This window comes from Phyllobates terribilis, unplaced genomic scaffold (assembly GCF_046119375.1).
Source record: "Phyllobates terribilis strain yellow unplaced genomic scaffold, ASM4611937v1 Scaffold_9__5_contigs__length_417890890, whole genome shotgun sequence".
Lineage (NCBI taxonomy): Eukaryota > Metazoa > Chordata > Amphibia > Anura > Dendrobatidae > Phyllobates > Phyllobates terribilis.
In genome coordinates, this window is record NW_027362769.1 from 58,949,522 (window position 1) to 58,969,593 (window position 20,072).

Here is a 20,072-nt window from a genome sequence, read left to right on the forward strand (position 1 = left end):
GAAAGAAGAGGACCAGATAGCAGCTGGAGAGGTCAGCAGTAAGGTGAGAATTTTTTTTTTTTAATATCCAATGTTCGTAATTGGGGGTAGTGCGTAAGTTGGATGTTCGTAAGTCGTGGACTTCCTGTATTTGCATGTACCTGAAGAGTGCGCCCCCAGAATAAATGTTACTGCTGGCCCTTGGCACCTCAATCCGACAACGGTCGCTAAGTTTTCTGCAAATTTTGTCACAAATTTATAAAAAACTTTTGGCTCTAGTTTAGTCGCATAGAGGAGCTGATAAAATCGCCCCATAATGCTGTGGCACAAACTAAAACAGTTTACCATAACTCCCAGCCATCCCGGATTAAGTGGGACTGTCCCGATTTGAGGGCTCAGTCCCACTGTCCCGACACATCAGAGATTTCTCCCGACTTCTGATACTCACATCTCTCTGATGTCTTCATTGCTCTGTAGCTCCTCTTCGGGGGTGGGGCCGCTTCTCTCTGCTCAGTTTATAAATTAAATTATATTATTCACTTCTTCTCCTTCCTGTGATTGGTCTCCATGTCCACAGGCTGCAACTCTATCTATGGGCCACAGCTCATAATGGTAAACATAGGAGAATTTGGTATCCTTGACCTGTATTGCAGGCAGTAAGCCCAGAAGCGGATTATACTACTATTATACATTGACATACATTGTATAAAACAATGTATTTCTACGTTCCCTGTATACTGAGGTGAAGAAAAATATATTTTTTGTTGCTATAAAAGTAGTAAAAATAATAAGAAGCAATTACAAAAATGTAATTCCCTGTTATCGAACCCACAACCTTCAACATTACAGGCAGGAGCTAAAGCTACTGAGCCTTAGGCTCTAGTGATATAAGGGGGAGAATTTTGTGTACTTCATCTGTATTGCAGGCTCTGACTGCACAGGCAGATTGTACTGATAGCAGTGTGTTTCTATGTACAATGTACTGTATGTATTTATATTCCAGAGGAAGAATAAGAGATTTTTGCATCCTATAAAATTACTAAAAAAATAATGAAAAACACTTGATAATGAAAAAAATTTCATTTTAATGCTTTTTTTAAAATAATAAACATCACAAACCAGCAAAAAGCATGGTCATATTTGGTGTCCCTGTAATCGTGACAACCCGCACATCACAGTGATTATTTACTGGAAACGGTAAATGGCGCAAAAAAAATGGCGTGATTGATACATTCTTTATGGGTTTAATAGAGAAAAAATAATAAAATTATAACACTGAGGCAGTGTTCACATATAGCATGCATGCTTGTACCTCTTTTTTTCTGCAGATGTCCTCACCACACAACTCCATGACAATCTTCACTGATTATTGCGTGTTTGCTGCTTTTCTTTTATGCGTTTTCCCCTTATTTGATGTGAATTTGGGGCAGATATGAAGCAGAGTTTTTAACGCTTTTTCAATACTACAGAAAAGCTTTCTGCTCTTAAAAATGCAACGCCATTTTTTTTGCATGCAGTTTTCCAGAAGAGGCCTATAGAGAAAAAATGCACCAAAACTGCAGAGTCCAGCAGCGTCTTTAGACCACAGGGGGAGGACATTGTATGGAATCACATTCACTTTGCTTGAATATTTAGGTCCAGTTCGTACATGCGTACATTCACATGTAGTGTAAATGCTGAGTATTTTCTGCTGCTTTTTTAGCACAGAAATTCTGCTGTGTTTAACTATTCTAGCAAAGTGGATGTGATTTCATGAAAACTCCACCCCCTATGGTCAAAACACGTTGCTGAGTTGTGCGGTTTTGGTGCTTTTTTTTTTCTCTCGTCTTCTACGTGGGGCCTAAAATAAAAACGAATGTAAAAAACTGCAGATACTTTAAGTGCAGAATCAAAGATTTTCTGTACTATAAAAAAACACATTAAAATCGCGGCTTCACATCTGCACCAAAAATGCATCAAATAAAGGGGAGAAGATTGTTATTGTGTAGTTTGATGCGTACACCTGCAGAAAACAAAAAAAACTGAATTTCTGCACTGTGTGAACACTGCCTCGCAGACACAAAAAGGCCAGATGTCGTATAGTGAAGCTAAATAAAGATGAGAAAGTTCTGGCGGCTCCGACTGTGAATGAGGAGCAAAAAATAATCTACAGGTCCACACTAGAAATGAGCAGGACGCACAGGTGACGTTGCACTGCCCTGGGTGATCAAAAGCCATGCCGGAAGGTTACAGATTCGTGGCCTCCAGTCCAGCTGCCACGTACCACTGACCTAGACACTGGACTGGAGTCCTGTGATTCCATCCACTCATCTTTAGTCCCAACTATCCCGGATACAGTGGACAGTCCCGGATTTGGGTCTACACCCTGCAGTCTCGGGCGTCTGCTGAATGTCCCTCACTGCCACCGCCCCTCTGACAACTGCTCTTGCCGGGGGAGAAAAAAATGGTAAATGGACGTGGGTTGGGGCGTGGCCAAAAATTGCATAGCACGCCACATAATTTGTCCCTCTTTCTGTTCTTCAAAAGTTGGGAGGTATGATTTAATGTTTACAGACTAATCAAGGATAAGTCTTCAGAGTGGTCCACATAGTCGCTTCATCTCCAACATCTATGGACATGTCTATTGCAATGTGGTGTACTGGTGAAGACCGGCCTCACGGTGAGTTTCCCTACATCACTCAGTGTATTCTAACACTAATAGCCCAAGCCTACAGGGATGCCAAAACAATGCCAACATTATGCCTGGCAGTCACTGGATGATGAAAGTGACAATACCATTAGTATCTCTCCTCTTTAATTTTAGAGGACAATTGATGTGCAAAAGTGAAAACTTCACGTGTTTGCTTTGTTTCTGTTTGCTGGGATCCCAAGTAGCATTTGGCATGAAAGTAGGGTGCGTCAAGGTCCGACTGCTGAGCATCTGCTTAATAAATGTCTCAGCAGCTTTCTGCTGTATCATTAGAAATTGCTTTCTTATGTTTAATGGTTTTGCAGTTTCTGCAAAAATGTGTGGCTAAATAAGCACAAAGGAGCTGCGGCCCAAAATGGAATAATATTTTTATAACAAATTATTTGCAAAATTTTTAAAATATTTTTTCAAGGGAATTGGAGCACTATAAGATTGGTTGTAAAAGTTATTTTTCTTTGACAGGGTTGTCTCAACTTGTTAAATGGGTAAAATTGCTCACTGCTTGTAAAAAACATTAAAAATCCTTTCTCTTCTAAAGAACGGATTGATTTTTAATTTTATAGTATACATCTTGCTGTCTAGGTTACCGGCCATACTATAGTCTCCGAATGGCCGGTTACCTAAACAAAGATCGAATGCCGCTAGCAGGCTCTATGGTTTACAGTCTGCTCATGGTGCTCTGAAGCTGGTCAGATTGCAACCTCCAACCAGCCTCCATGTCCCTGCTCTTCTTCCATGTTGCAGAGGCAAAGCTGTCTCTGATTTCAGCCTTTGCGAGCGCTCAGTTTGCAACCACGCCACAGGTCTGAACTGTCAATCATCAGGAGGGCACCACCCCTGGGCAAGCAGGAAGCAGAGAACTCCTTAAAGCACTACTTCAGCCGTTTTTTTTATTTTACCACTGGAGTGATGCCACTAACATAAGGTCCCTGATCCTAGTATTATACTCAGTAGTCGCTGTCTTCAGCTCTTCCCAGTGCCGCTCTGGTCCCAATTTGCCTTCTTGCAACCACAACTTCTGACTATACGTAAGTCAAAAGTAACAGTCACAAGTTCTCAGTGTAAGTCTATGAGACCCTCATTCTGGCTCTCATAGACTAAGAGAGTTGTGACTTGTGGATCACCCAGCAGACACTGGAGCAATCCTGCATGTCAGAAACTGCAGGAGACCAACCAGAGTGGTGCTGGGAGCAGATGAAGCTGGCGGATGGTAAGTATGAGACTAGAGGCAGGGAACTTAGAGCACCATTCCAGCGCTGCAATAAAAAAAACCTGGAGTGGTGCTTTAAGAAAGAACTTTAGAGAATTAAAGATGGTTTCATGGAAGCCGCTATGTACATAATTTTTTTCTGTTCATGTATATTTGATGTCTCTTTTTTTTTATCATGGGTGCAGACCGATCTGGATGTCGGTAGCAATGTTTCAATGAGTAGCTTGACAATAAAGACTCGCACGACATGGTAAGGTACACTGGCTTTTTATTCCATGCATTTGTTTGCTTTTGATATTCATTCTGATTTCCCGTCCCCATACAAACAACAAGAAGAAAAAGCTCAGGCTGGTCCAAAGACGAATGTACAAACTGGACAGAAGAAGGACAAGGTGATCCGGAAAGAAAAAGGCAAGAAAGGAAGGTTATGTCACAAATAATGACAATGGCTTCACACAGAGAGAACGCTGTCATCGCTAGTAGAGGAATGTGCTGCTTATAGCTCGTGGTAAAGACCTAGAGGACATATACAGGGATCTCTCAGGGCAGCAGTATATAATGTCTTATCACTAAAAGCCTGCAGTAAAGGGGAGATCTGGTATCTACATCATCCATGCCCCAAATCTTAGTACTGCCTAATACGTGCAGCGCTCCGCTTCCCCATTGATGTACCCACGTAGCGAAAACATGATGTAAAACTAGAGAAGTAGACACATGAGCTGTGGGTAATACACGACTAGAGATGCTACACAGAACTACGGCTAATTAACAAGAAAGTGTAGGAATGTTATTTTATGGAGATGTACAGGGAAGGACATACAGCATTGGAAATCATATGCAGCGTATCGGTACAAATCCTTCAGCCTCCACTGCATTTATTATGCTTACTGTGCTGCCACCTGCAGGCTACAGATTGTGTTGCACTGCTGAAAATAAATCTTACTGTAGGAAGGCTGAATTCATTGGACTGTCAATCAAATTTCCCATATATTCACCAATATGCAGGGGAGACTTTTAGCCACATGTTTAGCTGCAATACATAAGGCTACAGCCCTAAAGGTATTGAAAAGTGCGGTAAACTGCACTATTCAATATGTGCATACCGTTGCATGCATTTGCCTTTATGTTCAACAGGACAGTTTCCAAAACCCCTACCAGGCATCTTCATATAAATCGGACCTATAAATTAATTCAAAATTTTGGGCATTTGACCATATTATTTTTCAGTAGGTGGATGTCAATTACAATATACTTTATTTTATTAGCGATTCCCTAAAATAGGCGGCCAGGGCTTACATGGTGTTTTTTGTGAGTACATATAGATTCCCCTGCAAGTATAGAGCAGCGGAAATGTACTGCACAATACCTAATAAAAATCCGGTATGAGCTGTTCTTCTGTGTCCCAAGAAGAGGACTACACCCACCAATAGGTTAAATGAAAGGGTATGTGCTAGGAAGATGCCCCTTTAAATATTAAAAGTTATTTTCCCCTTTAAGATATTCTGATAAGACATCTATAACATCGGATTATTTATATAGTAGCAGCATATGAAAATCCCCTGCTGTACCTCCAAACCTTTATGGCAACTGCGAAATAGTTGGTTTCTGATCTTAGGGCCCATTCCTGGAATTAGAAGTCCAATGATCGCTCTGAACTCGAATCAGTAAACTCTTTGATTGATCTCAAAACCCATTTGTTCCCTTACGACACAAAAAAATTATTGTGCTGCCAATGATACACACACAGAGACATTCCGATCCACAGAAAACAAATCATTACAGAAATAATAATAATAATAACAATAATAATTAAATGTTGCATAACTTAAAATCTGAATGTAGTCCGGCTACATGAGAAAATGAAATAATTTAACTTCATACAATACTGTTTCCCATAACAATAAAACATTTCCCTTCATTCGTCCTAAGGTGCTACACAAAACTTAACACTCGCAGTTGTCTGCCACAGAGGCTGGCACCGCAATCTAATGTTGCTGGAGCCTCTGGCAGCCACAATGTTAATTATACATTTAACCCAATTGCTGCAGAAAAAATGAGCACTGATATTGTCGATTAAAGCACAAAAATATGTTACTAATTCTGTTCAATATTAAGTTAGTGCAAACTTAGACTAGACAGTGTGAAAATGCACCAACTTTACGACAGTGGCTTATGCTGGATGCTAAATTTGGTGCATAATTAGACAGTTTACACCACCGATTGGTTGGCTTTCTTTTTGCCACTTTTTGTTGTCTTAGGGTATGTTCACACTACGTCTTTTTCCAGCAGTCAATAAAAGTCAGTTTTTCAAACAGATGATGCTTCAGGAATATCTCCTTTTCTCTGAAGATTTGTAAACCCAATGTGTCATTTTTTTTTTAGAGGACCTGCAAAAATCGGTGCAAAAAGACGTATAATAAATAGTAATATTAATAGTAAATAATAAATAACCATAATGCAAGGTTATGCGCCAAAATGGACTCAATTTTGCTGCATATTTTGCCAAGGTCTAGGCGCAATCACATTAATAAATTTGCCCCATTGACTCTTGTTAATCAAAGCTAGTGCGGAAAGTGGATGCCCATAGGATCTAGATTGCTTCTTATATATTCCAAACTGCACTAAAAAAATGACAGCAGGAAGTGGACTAGTTGAAATGGGCTATGCTTGACTTTCGCTTGCACTAGTTTTTATCAGTGACTGCATGTGGTTGATGACACTTCGGGAGTAAGGCATATATGGACAGAATCGGACCTAGTTAGAGTGTTAATCCACAGACACCAGTGCTCATGCCAATATTTCTGCACCAAACACCCAGATTCATGATACCCATCTTAATATGGATATACTATTGGGGGTGGCCACATACTGTATATTACTTTATACTTACGGGAGTTAAAAAAGATAATATAGCACCAAGATCATCATAAGGAAGGTTCATCCCCCATAGTGAAAGCTCTAATTTCTCTGTATGTAAGGATTCATTTACCAGTACCTAGATGTAGCACTGTTTCTTCAAGGTGAGTAATACTGGACTCACACTGGCTGGCAACCAAGTCATAATTTAGGGTGCCAAACAAATTTCTTACAAGGAATCTCTATCTAATTCTGAAATTTATTCTGCCATGATTGAGTGATTCTTTTTATTAAAGGTTGGTTCTCATATTTATGCAGCAGCAAAGGGGTTAAATTTGCACATATGTGTAAACAAAATGAAAATAATAAAGCTTCCAGATTCATTTATATGAATTGGCACTTACACCGGAAGAACCCAGTTGTGCTCCAAGCCTAAAGAGACCCAAGAACCTATACTCAGTGCAAAACGCCATTGGGCTAAATCATATCCAGTCCACGTAGGTATCTCAGTAGGGATGAATAATTCAGTCTACTATATGGCCGTGTACACTGTGTTTAGGTGACTGGGTTCACTTTTGAATTCCAGGTTATCTGAATCTGGGTCCTGAGGTTTTCAGGGAAATAAATTACTTGCCATAGAAATAAAATTATGGCTTAATTCACACACACACAAAAAAAAACACAAACATAAAAAGTAACAAAAACATAAAAAAAGCAAACAGACTTCAATACAGTAAATGGAAGAATGGTCCGATGATCCATACACTTTCTGATTGGCTAATTGACTTTGGAGTTCTGTCACCCTAAACAAAAGACCCTTCCGACAAGTAAAAAGTGTGACATGTTCAGCAGGTTGGCAGCCTATGAAATCAAGTCTCACGGCACAAATGCATGGATCTTTTGAAAGCTTTAGACGTCTTATTTTTAACATTAGCCAATAAGGAGCTCTGTTCCTTTCCCTGTAATGTAAGTTGTAAGTGCAGTTTGTTAGTTACGGTAATTGGATCATATTTTGGGGACAAAAAATTAGCCTGTTAACAACAGGCTATAAGAAGTCCAATTTCAAGCCGAGTAGGTTGCATATGTGATTTTTGCTGGTTGAGCAAACCTTGAGAATCACAATAATTTGGTTGGAAATCTTCTCTGGCGTACATGACCTCTTCTCTGGTACCATGCAGTGGAGCTGGGAGTGAGCCCTTATACACCACACTGGAATTAGCTCTTCGATAATCCACATCAGAGAGTAAAGGAGGCTTCCTGTCCTATTTCTCTTCAGTCCCGTATATCCCATCATGTGCTTTTATGTGGTTTGGAAAGGTGCATTGAAAATGAGACATGTCTACTTGTATGGGGGATAGAAGTGTCTAAGAGAGAGGAAAGGTCACTACTATGAGACATGGGATCTATGGCTGGGAACTCTCCTGAGTGGGGTGGCAGGTGACCTTTCTACTCCCTGAATTTGATCTGTATACAGGAGGATGAGAAAAAAAAAGAGTAGACATCATGGGAGATGTTTCCAAGTGCTGGTGTCTTCGAACACAGTTTGTAAAAGCTTGAACCAAAACATTTACTTGCAAGAAATTGAGGATTTCTGCGCTTTTGTTCATCCAGGGAAGGGTGGAATGGTGTTGCCAACAGCAAGGTTCCGGGAAGTTATAGAAAACAACGTTGACTTCTCAGCCAGCAGTTCTGTCTAGAATCCACCCAGAATGTTTTTTTTATATATTTTTTTTACCGGATAATGGACCATTTTCAGTCTCTTGCTGCTTTTGTCCTCATACTTGTATCCAGCAACTCTTATTCTATGTGGAGGATCATGCAGCAATTCTAGCAGACATAAGCAAATCCTCTATGTCCATAGCATTCTAGGCTTTGTTCTCAAGCATGTGTAACCCTTCAGGGCATACTTTCAAGACTAACTTTTCGAAGAAAAAAAAAAACCCAAACATTTGGTCCCTAAGAAATAAAACAGCAGCAGATCTTCTAGGCATTTACATGTCCATCAGAAATGAATGCTCTTCCCAGTGATCCATTAGGTTAGTGCTATTATACCTTTCTCTTTTAGGCCTATCATATAGTAAAAGGGTCCAAACACGCACAAAAATAAAATAAATATGGAATTTTACAGTACCTTAGTTTGTTAAAATATTTATCCCTGCCATACATAGAGAGACGCGTTTCCGTTGTAAAACTTGTTCATTTCGAGGAGTGGTCTCCCACAAGTCTTTGGGCCCTCATTATTGCAGACATCAGTTAACTCTATTCTTAGACCTGGCAGGAGAACCAACAACATATTGCTTTGCAATAATTTGCTGCTTCTCACTTAATAGTGGAAAGGTTATTTCAAAAGACTTAAGGAAATGGGAAGTGGCCGTTACATTTCTGGTGTAGAGAAGTTCACAACTGGCATATGTAGGGGCTATGAAATACTGTTCTTGGCAGACTGAATTCATTCACCAGGTGGAAGTGTTGCCAGGGTTGTTGGTTCGCACAGTTGCATCAGAACATTCTGCTTCTGAGGAATCACAGTCCGATTCAGCAAAATTCCCTGGGTTCTGCAAACAATAGAATACAATATGAATTCAAGATTGTGGTAACAAAAATGTACAATTTTAGGCCTTATTCACAAGTCTGATTTTTCCACCTGTGACAAAAAAGGGACAGATTATTCTGATCAGACTCTGATCAGAGTTTGATCAAAATGTGGTCCGAGTGTCATCAGATTTTCTAGTATGTAGAGAAGCAAAAAAAAAATTTTCCACCTTCTCCTTTTTGACAGTCCTTAAAAATCGGTCCACACTCAGGTGTCCCATTGACTTTTATAGCTGATTTTGATCCAAGACTAGGATGAAAATCAGACAAGTCTCCACGATTTTCCACAGACCGCTCAGTCCCCGAAAAATCTCAGACATATGAGTGGCCCCATAAACTATCACAAGTATGAATGCTATCCGGAGAGCACTCGTACGTAAAAATTGGAAGTGTGAATGAAGCCTTAAGTTGTTTTTTTTTTCCATTTGTTTAGCTGAAATTAAGCAATGTGAAATCAGGTTACTCTGTGTTTCCTGTTAAAAATGAATGCGTTCTTAAACCAAAAAATAAGGCTGTCTCTATGATGAAAGACACCCAATGAAAAATAGTATGTACTTTATTATTAAAGTGTTTTTTTAACTAGATTTTAGTGTCTGCTCTTTTGGCCCAGGGAGGAGTAAAATAAAAAAAAACTGTACTCGCTACCCTGAGGAGCAACACTTCTCCACTCATGCAGCTGTGTTCCAGTGGGACTGCTGGCATCAGCATCACGTGATGGCAGCAGCCAATTATCGGGCACAAGAAACTTGACTAATATGGAATGAAAACTTTGCAGAAGCTCAGTGCCCGCTGATTGGCTGCAGCAGTTATGTGACGCCTGTGATAGCTGTTAATACCAGCAATGTGGGGAACACAACTACGATAGCAAAGGAGCGGCACTCCTTAGGGAGGTGAGTACAGGTTATTTTATTACTTTATTTTATTACAGCCACTGAGCCAAACAAGCTTTACTTAAAATATAGTGGAAAATTCCTTTAAGAGGGATCACCTTAGGTATAAATCCTGTAGGTTTATCCACATCCTGTACCAATGCCCACATTTCTTGTATGAGAAGATAACTTTGGGTAATTTTCTCTTATTGTCTGGAGTCCTAGTCCCCATATTCCCCATAGCTACCACAATCACTTCTATGGTAGACATACTTTAGTAAATAAGAACCTCCCCATTACCTCATAGCTGTGGTCCTCTGCACAGAGCTTGCCCAAGGACATTTGAGTCTTGACCCTTCTCACGGCACACTCTTTGTCAGACAAGCCATCTGATTGTGTGGAGATTTCAATTGGAATATCTGGTGTTTGAGATAGCAGATCTTCCAACTTGTCACCTAGTGGGTCCTTGCGGTTGCAGGCTAGGTCATCTGGGCTGTTAGAATGATCACTAGTGTTTCCCTCTTCTCCATCAGACACTGAGAAGTTTTCTGAGCTGAAGGTGGAATAAGACTGGCAACTGCTCATCCCCCGGGGAGGACGATGTCTTCTTGGGAACTCAACTTCACTGTCAACCTCACCCTCTTCCTCTTCAGAAGATTCGTCACCAGTCTGTAGAGTAGGAACAAAACTTTACTAGAGATGACTTTTTACACAATAATAATTGACATAATTTTCACATTATTTGCAATTTCGCAATATGTAAAGTTGTTTTATTTTTCCATTTATTGGCCTAATGATAGATGCTACTAAGATCTGTAAGAAGGTTTAGTATTATACTGCAAAATAGAGCTGATGTGTAAAGCTCCTGCTGATAGACTTTTTTATATTATTTGGAAACTCGTTAAAAATCACTGCAGTTCTTAGAGGCGGGGGTGTAAAATATAGGGATGTACTATTGGCATAACTGCATTCAATAACTGACACCAGACTAAATGTATCATACCCTTGGTGTTTTTTCTCACATTAGTTCTGAGATCCATCTGCATATTGTATAGAGGAATGGCAAAACTTTGAGTTACTTTATATTAACAAACTGTTTTGAGAATTTAACAGCTCCAATGTGACAGCAGATCACACATCACGTTGTGTAAATGATATCTCACTCACTAATGCTTTGCATTATGCTAATATGTTTTCACTTTTGCATTAAACACTTGTGGCCAGGAATAATTACTTCCTATGAATTGTTTGTACTGGGTTACCTTTTGACTTTCCTCATTTATGGAATAGTTATAGATACTGTTATAGATATTGTATATCTGTAGATATATTTTCATAAAAAATTATAGATGACACTTTTACTCTTAGGTAGTTACTATGTATTAGCATTTGGTAGACAACATTAAATGAGTATTCTCAACTTGTCTCTTGAGCAGCTCACAGCTTTAGAGTCTCCTTAATTCCTGGTTGCTTGTGGGGCTGGTGCTCTTCCTTGAGTGACAGTTCTGGTGAGAAGCTTCATTCTACTACTACATATTTACGGTCTGCCATTTGTTGTTCTGAGTCTACACTGTTATTAATTTATTTTAATGAAATCCATGATTAGGAGGACAGCTCTGGAAACTACCGATGCAGGGGGCTTTGGGATTGTGACTCTACAGGACTGATAAGAGCCCTGTCAGGAGAAGCTGAGAGGGAGGGAGGTGAACAAATAATCTGAGTAGAAATCAATAGGCTTGAGAGAGCTGGTTAGGATGTTAGGAGTTAACTCCTTTCCTAGAATGTAGCTACTCCAGTAGCTAAGTTCTATTAAATAAACTGTATACTAGGCAAGATGAAAGAGAATAGCTCATCTATGGTGGTAATCCATCCTGTTTAAAAGGCAGTCCAATCTGTGCTCAGCATGTTATTGTGTAGGAGAAGCTAAACAGATTGAAATATATATATTTTTTGTAAAAGATTCTGTGTAACTTGCAACTTATTCTTTAAGCCTCCACTCATTTTGGACTAATCAGTGATTGATTGCTATCTCTGTATGGGCATTAATGCAGAAATATCCGTCAATAGCTGAGTAGAACAACCAACTGGACTATATAATCTAATTAAAGACTAAGAGAACACGTTAATGAATGGGATGTCATTATACAGTTTAATCACAGCACAGACCATTCAAAATACATATTATTAGATTCATAATACATGTTTATACAATATTTTTTGGTGATTTTTTTCCAGCCTTTGCCCTAGAATCAAACTCTTATATAAGATTACTTGTAGAAAGATATGAGTCTGTCCCTCTCAGCAGCACTTCGGCAGACCCAATGCTTCACTGAGCACCCACAGCCTCAGAAAATCTAATTATAGGCTGCATGGCCATAAGCCAACACAAGATTTCCTCAGTCAACAAACTTGCACTTGCTTCAGATACAGATACAAGCTGAAATTACCTTTCTGAGGGTCCTTATTCTTCGTGGAAGAGCCGGAGGTGTAGGAACAGCAAGGGAGCTCACACCTACTGCTGCCCTAATTGTAGGAAACTGGTCAACTCCACTCTGCTGCGGCTCAGATGCCTCCTGTAAATGATGGTGTCTTGGAGACTCTGGAGGGTTTTTCTCAGAGTTCAACAGCTCTATGTTATCACCTCTAGAATTTTCCCATGTTTCCTGATCCGTATCTGGAGGAGGGAATGCCTCCGGACAACCAAGAGAGGGTTTGTAAGGATCTTGTTGACAGTAGTCCCAGTCTGTTTCTGACTGCATGCGGCTGTCAGCTTCCAGCGTGCTGGACAGAAGGTCAGGGCTGGAGCCAGACATACACCGCTGAGCGTGGCAGCTCAGAGGGCTTCTTAGTGCTGCTGCAGGGCCAAAGTAACGCAAATTGTTGGCACAGTTAGCAATATTCTGCCCATGCACATTGAGGGTTTGATGACGGGTCAACACAGGCTGAGCGGGTTCATGCCGAGGACCGGGTGGGGTAAATGGAGGAGAAGCAGGAGGAAAATGATGAGTAGCTTGAGAAGGTGAAAGAGAGTCCTGGTTTTTTATTGCACCTATAAAGTCAGCATGGCTACCCTTGCTGTTCCCTCGTCGGTGACGTGGCTTGCTTCGATAGCGATTCTTTCCTCCTGAGGATACCTTTGGACTTCCAGATATGGGAGAAGAACTGGGAACATTTGACTCCACGCTAGCAATGCCATCTGATTTCAATAAGTCGGGTCTATAAAAACACATTTGTATTAATGCTCGAAGATTAAAATTGGTGAGCAATAGGTAATGATTGCCCTCAATAGTTACTCACCGCCTTGTTTGAGATGATGACTTGGAGGAAGCACCTTTCTTTTTGATCAGTTTCTCCACAGCATTGGGATGGACTATCGGGCGAACAGGGTGTCGCTTATATGTCCCAGGATATTTTTTCTCTACAGCTTGTTCACGCCTAGAAAAGTTAGTGTCATTTTTATTGATATTAGAAAATAATTTATGCAAAATTAAGTGATATATGGCATAAAGACATACTGATAGGGAATTTAGATTGTGAGCCATGATAATGTATATAGAGCGCTGCGGAATATGTTGGCGCTGTATAAAAACAAAGATTCTTATTATATTTTTTTCTTTTTTGCGTTGGGTATCTTTAGTATAAATGCTTTGACATTTGTTCTCCTGTGTTTGCTGACTCCCAGATGGATAAAACAAAGTGGATTAAGAGCGAAGAAAAAAAACAAAGGGTGTGAAGTACATGGGTGCACATGTGTACGGTATCTAGATAGATAATAATATATATCTATATATATATATATATCTATATACAGTATATATCTATCTATCTATCTATATATACACTGCTCAAAAAAATAAAGGGAACACTCAAATAACACATCCTAGATCTGAATGAATGAAATATTCTCATTGAATACTTTGTTCTGTACAAAGTTGAATGTGCTGACAACAAAATCACACAAAAATCATCAATGGAAATCAAATTTATTAACCAATGGAGGCATGGATTTGGAGTCACCCCCAAAATGAAAGTGGAAAAACACACTTCAGGCTGATCAAACTTTGATGTAATGTCCTTAAAACAAGTCAAAATGAGACTCAGTATTGTGTGTGGCCTCCACGTGCCTGTATGACCTCCCTACAATGCCTGGGCATGCTCCTGATGAGGTTGCAGATGGTCTCCTGTGGGATCTCCTCCCAGACCTGAACTAAAGCATCCGCCAACTCCTGGACAGTCTGTGGTGCAACGTGACGTTGGTGGATGGAGCGAGACATGATGTCCCAGATGTGCTCAATCTGATTCAGGTCTGGGGAACGGGCGGGCCAGTCCATAGCTTCAATGTCTTCATCTTGCAGGAACTGCTGACATACTCCAGCCACATGAGGTCTGGCATTGTCCTGCATTAGGAAGAACCCAGGGCCAACCGCACCAGCATATGGTCTCACAAGGGGTCTGAGGATCTCATCTCGGTACCTAATGGCAGTCAGGCTACCTCTGGCGAGCACATGGAGGGCTGTGCGGCCCTCCAAAGAAATGCCACAGAACACCAGGATAGGCAAAGTCGCCACTGGCGCCCTGTGCTCTTCACAGATGAAAGCAGGTTCACACTGAGCACATGTGACAGACGTGACGAGTCTGGAGACGCCGTGGAGAGCGATCTGCTGCCTGCAACATCCTTCAGCATGACTGGTTTGGCAGTGGGTCAGTATTGGTGTGGGGTGGCATTTCTTTGGAAGGCCGCACAGCCCTCCATGTGCTCGCCAGAGGTAGCCTGACTGCCATTAGGTACCCTTAGGCAGTTTGGAGAAGGCACCCTTCAAATATCAGGGACCTGGAGCAGTTTGCCAAAGAAGAATGGTCTACAATTCCAGCAGAGCATTGTAAGAAACTCATTGATGGTTACCGGAAGCGGTTGTGCAACCAAGTATTGGGCTGATGGTGCCAATACTTTTGTCTGACCCATTTTTGGAGTTTTGTGTGAAATGATCAATGATTTGATTTTTGCTTCATTCTCTTTTGTGTTTTTTCCTTGCAAGCAAATTAAATGAAGATAATAATACCAAAGAATTTGTGATTGCAATCATTTTCAGGAAGAAACTGAGTATTATCTGACAGAATTGCAGGGGTGCCAGTACTTTTGGCCACCACTGTATATATACACATACATATATATAGATTTCAGAGAAAAATGAAAATTATTAACATCCATAGTCTCACTTTTCTCTGGTACCTGATCAGTTCTTTCTCACGGACCTCCAGTTGTAACATGATTGCACTCAACTCCATGTACAGGTTATTGGCTCTCTCGAGCTTACGTTCGTAGTGCTCACGGATATCCAGCGCATGCCTGGTGGGGATTTACAATTTTAGCTCAAACACCAATAGGGAAAAAAAACAAATGCTATAACTTCAGAAAATGGACTAATACTATAGTTTCTCTATTGTTACGTTACAGACTTAGGAAATATTTATAACAAGGTAGATCAAGTCCTATCAATAAATCCTTTATTCCAAACTTTCTGTTAGCACAGAAAGGAGGACAAGCACTTCTAATATATTTATATGGTCCAGATACTGTAAACCCCTCTGTCACAAAAAGAAATACATCTTATTACTATACCAGGACTCAAGTTCTTGACTTACCGCAGTTCTTCTCTGCGCCTACGGATCAGCTCCTCATCCAGTCGATGGATACACGTCCCCTCACTCTTGATTTTCTCAAAATGCTTCTTGACTTCTTCTCTCCATTCAGCCTTAAATGGATAAAGGAAAATTGTGTCACATCATTCAGCTCATCTTTTGGATCCCTACTATATGTCACTTGTCCCATTGTCCGATGGATGCCTTATTACGGAAGTATTCTCCTCTACAACTTATGCTTACAGGAGAATAACTCTGTAATATGGCACTGTATGGAGGACAGGCAGGCTTGGACTGGCCCACAGGAGAACAGGACAATCCTCCGGTGGGCCCCTATGGAAGAGTGGGCCACCACCCTCTTATATGAGCAGTACTTGGCACAATATACTTGAATCACCATGTACAGATAGAGGCAACATCTTACTCATTTAACAATCTACCCAGTTCATTGTTATATAAATTTGTGATTGAGGATAATGTCACATTTGCATGGAGCTGAAAAGTGCAGCCCTGGAGTTGGTTACTGGTGGACCCTTGGTACCCCAGTCTGACATTGAGGACAGGATATGGCATGTAGAGTATTTTTTATGTTTTGGGGGTTTTTTGCCACTAGAGTCTGCTAAAATATAAAACTTTAGGTGGGGATAATATGCATGGACAGAGGTTTTGACTATGGGTTGTAAAGGCAAAAACAGAGGAGAAATCTGGTCAGTCTGAGGAACCGAAGTAATAAAGCAGTAGAAGAATAGGACGCTGCGGAGAGCGGAAGCACTCTAGGTCTAGAAGGCTATTAAAGCTCTTTCAGAGGAGCTGACAATACAAGAGGAGCATAATATGCGCACAAATGCTCTAGCCACTTCAGCCGTCATCAGAGCAGAAAAATGGGCTATTTTTGTCTTGAGCTGAAAACCTCTGAGTCATGTGCGCTCGGAGGAGGCTGCATCAGCTCGCACATTATCTGTAATGTTCAAGATGTGCACTGACTCACCTGGGGGCTGCAGGGGGGCTTGTTTCTACACAAAAGATATAATGATTCCTATGCTCCCCCACCTAATCTGCATCATCTGCATGCAATCCGCATCTCCAAAAAAAGAACCAAGTAAAACAATTGGATTCTAACTGCTGTGAAACTTTATATTAAATTATAGTTTTACCTACAAATTTTAGAGGATTTCTTTTTCATTTAGAGGGGTTGTCTGAGGGGTTAAATGTTCTGCTTTTTTGTTTTACACCCAACAAACAGCTCCACTCCTGTTCATAGTTTGTGTCTAGTGCTGCAGCTCAGCCCCGTATACTTGAAAGCGGCTGAGCTGCAAATGCCACAATCTTATACGAATCATGACTGCTTTTAATGTTTTTTTTACAATGAAACCTTTCGCAAAGCGCTGTTGACTAACGTAGAGCGGCTGCTGCCAATGATTGGCTGCAGTGGTTACATGTCCATAAAAGGATGACCACTTCATCCAAACACTGGCTGCTGCATTGGCTGAGATTAGCAGGGTACCTGGTTAGCACTAGAAGAAGTTTAGTAAATTACTTTATTTCATGTGTTAGAACCTACTGCATGATTTTTTTTAACGAGGATGCCTATCTATTAATAAATATAGTAGATTTAAATGCATGGGGTTTCTGGCTGGAACAGCTCTTGAATAGTACAATGTTCTGATTGCCTGGAAATGGTCTTCAAATGTTCATTTATGCTGCAATCAAGAATTGCATGGATCCGGGCTGACCGCACAGATGAGACATGATGCTTTTTCGCTAATAGATTGGTGCTTTTGAGCTGGGGACTCCCTCTTTTCCATGCACTGCTTGGAATAGCTAAAGATTTTCCAAAGGAAATAAATCAAATGTGAATACAATGCAACAGCAAAGTGCTAGACTCTGTCCAGAAATTTAAAGGGATTTCCGCTTTCAACATTCTGCATTCCAGAATACTGTGTTTCTAACATCTTTATCTTGGTGTGCCGCATGCTGAATGGGGTAAAACCCTCTAAGAACTTTTTTTTTCTTGCAAACCTGGAAGATAATGCTGTAACAAGATCCAGGCAATGTGCAATGCTGCCATGAACCAGATCTCAATAACTCTTTGTTATTGATCTACTTGAATTTAAAGAGGAAATGAAGGTGAAAAATCTGGTTGTTCTACCTTTATACTTGTTACATTGCTGTAACCTGCAAAAAGCAATAAAAAAGGATAAATATAGTAATATAGCAATCGTACCTGCGATTTAAAATACGTCTCCTGAGGTGTCCCCAGGACGTCAGCTGCGGCTATGTCCAGGTGCATGAGGATCTGCCTGAAAGATGGACGGTTCCTGGGTTTGCTTTGCCTATGAAATGCAATTGAAGACTGTTTATTTGAGAGTCTCGCTTTAGATGTGAAGTATATATATCTGATGTCACAATTGTAGTTATTAATATTTTATATTATATTATTATACTGCAACTCTGATGTAGCAGCTTTTCTAATCTCAGACAGACGACCTCTATACATCTAGCATTATTGGATTTGGTTGTATTAAAGATTTGTCGAAAAAAAGTTAGAAAAATTAAAAAAAATTAGTTTTCTGTGAAGGTTGTGGTTTAGCAGGAACTGTTATTGCTTCTAGACCATGCGGGGCTTTTGCGTCTCCTCCTATGAACTAGAGCTGAGAGGCACTAACATATTAAAGGAGCATTAGGCTATGTTCACACGTGGTGTTTTTGCAGCGTTTTTTTTCTGCAACCAAAACCTTCACTTTTGGCAGTAAAAACGCTATGTATAAAACTTTATTTGCTACGATTTTTTTTATTGGGGATTACATGTGTGATTTGTCTACAGTACATGTTAATAAAATGTATTTTATTCACCAAAAACGCTGTAAAAATGCAGCACAAATGGTATACAGCGTTTTCTCCAGTTTGTTATTACTTTCAATGGGTAAAAAACGCTGAAAGAATTGACATGCTGCAGATTTTTAAAAAGTGCAGTGCTCAAATTCAGCCAGGAAAAAAAATGCTGTCTGAAGTCTCATCGTTTTTGCTGGAACTATAAAACGCAGCTTCTTTTCTGCAAAAAGAAAATGCTGCAAAAACACCAAGTGTGAACATAGCCTTAATCTGGCAGACCCGGACAGACAATGAATTACAGGCTTGGCAAAAATTGCACTCCTTGGCAAAAACTGTATCTGGTTCTTTATATGTAGCATTTAATGACACTAACTTTACTTAACTAACTTTGTCCAGGACTATTTAGGTTTTTTTTTTTACTATGGGCCTAAAAACTAACAAGTAGGTAATTGCTATTGCAGCAACTCCCTGCCTGTTCTACCGAGCGTCGGCTCAGAGCCGTCATTGACTGGTCATGCCGGCAATTCAGCTTCTCCATGTCAACAGAGCAGTTCTTCCTCTTCCCAGCTGCTCTGTGGATGGGGCGTGACTGCCAAGGTCATGCTGATTGAAAGCTGGCTCCCTGCAGTTAGGCAGCGGGGAGTCAGCTGTCAATCAGCTTGACATCAGCAGTCGCGCCCCTTCACCAGAGCACAGCTGTAGAGAAGCCGCTGTTCTGTCTACGTGATGTCAGCAGAAGCGGCAGTGTCGTTCTGTGGCGGCAGAGATTGGGGAGAGGCAACACTTAATCAGCACTGGGGGTCCCATCGGTCAAACAGACCTCTGCCGGAAAGTGATGACTGTCATTTTGTGTGATGGCAATACCTCTTTAACTTACATATATTTATTTTTATTTTTTTAATTTAAGCAAAATGAAAATACAAAATATTTCATGCATACAGATTTGTTCAAATGTTCTGCCTATGAACATCATTCACAAATCAATATCCCAGCCTGCATATCATTTCCAGTGATTAGCATAGCCCGCATGAAATATTAATACGTATATTTTGCACGAGATCCTGACGATGTAATTTATGTAAAAACAGACGTATAATTAACATCTCTGTACGTAGAAGAAGTGATGATTAAAATTAGGATGCTGAATAGATGAACTGGGGTAATTACTGTATAGACGATGTAGATAAATGTGTCACAGTTCAGCATAATGGCCCTCCGATATGTATTCTGATTAATTCCAGGATTTATTTCATGAATGATACAAATATCAATCACGTTATGGGGACGATATCACAGCCAGAAATTGGCTGGAGAAAAAAGTGAGTAAAGAGTGACAGCGCTGGACTGATAAGGGACCATCTATGACATTGCTCCAGTATTCCATGGCTGGTGCTCTATAAGCTTC

At 40.4% G+C, this 20,072-nt stretch overlaps 1 protein-coding gene across 4 annotated transcripts in view; it reads right to left on the reverse strand.

Annotated features, from left to right (window-relative positions):
* Window positions 1-4,129: 4,129 nt before the first annotated feature.
* Window positions 4,130-20,072, reverse strand: part of MAP3K13 (mitogen-activated protein kinase kinase kinase 13) — a 100,384-nt gene continuing 84,441 nt past the window's right edge. For all 4 annotated transcript variants that reach the window (XM_073646523.1, XM_073646524.1, XM_073646526.1 and 1 more), the window contains exons 7-13: window positions 18,060-18,168; window positions 15,839-15,948; window positions 15,426-15,542; window positions 13,493-13,630; window positions 12,643-13,411; window positions 10,496-10,864; window positions 4,130-9,289 (exon numbers count right to left, since the gene is read on the reverse strand). In XM_073646523.1, the coding sequence (XP_073502624.1) occupies window positions 9,188-9,289; window positions 10,496-10,864; window positions 12,643-13,411; window positions 13,493-13,630; window positions 15,426-15,542; window positions 15,839-15,948; window positions 18,060-18,168 (1,714 nt within the window). In that variant the 3' untranslated portion in view covers window positions 4,130-9,187. The remainder of the gene's footprint in view (window positions 9,290-10,495; window positions 10,865-12,642; window positions 13,412-13,492; window positions 13,631-15,425; window positions 15,543-15,838; window positions 15,949-18,059; window positions 18,169-20,072) is intronic.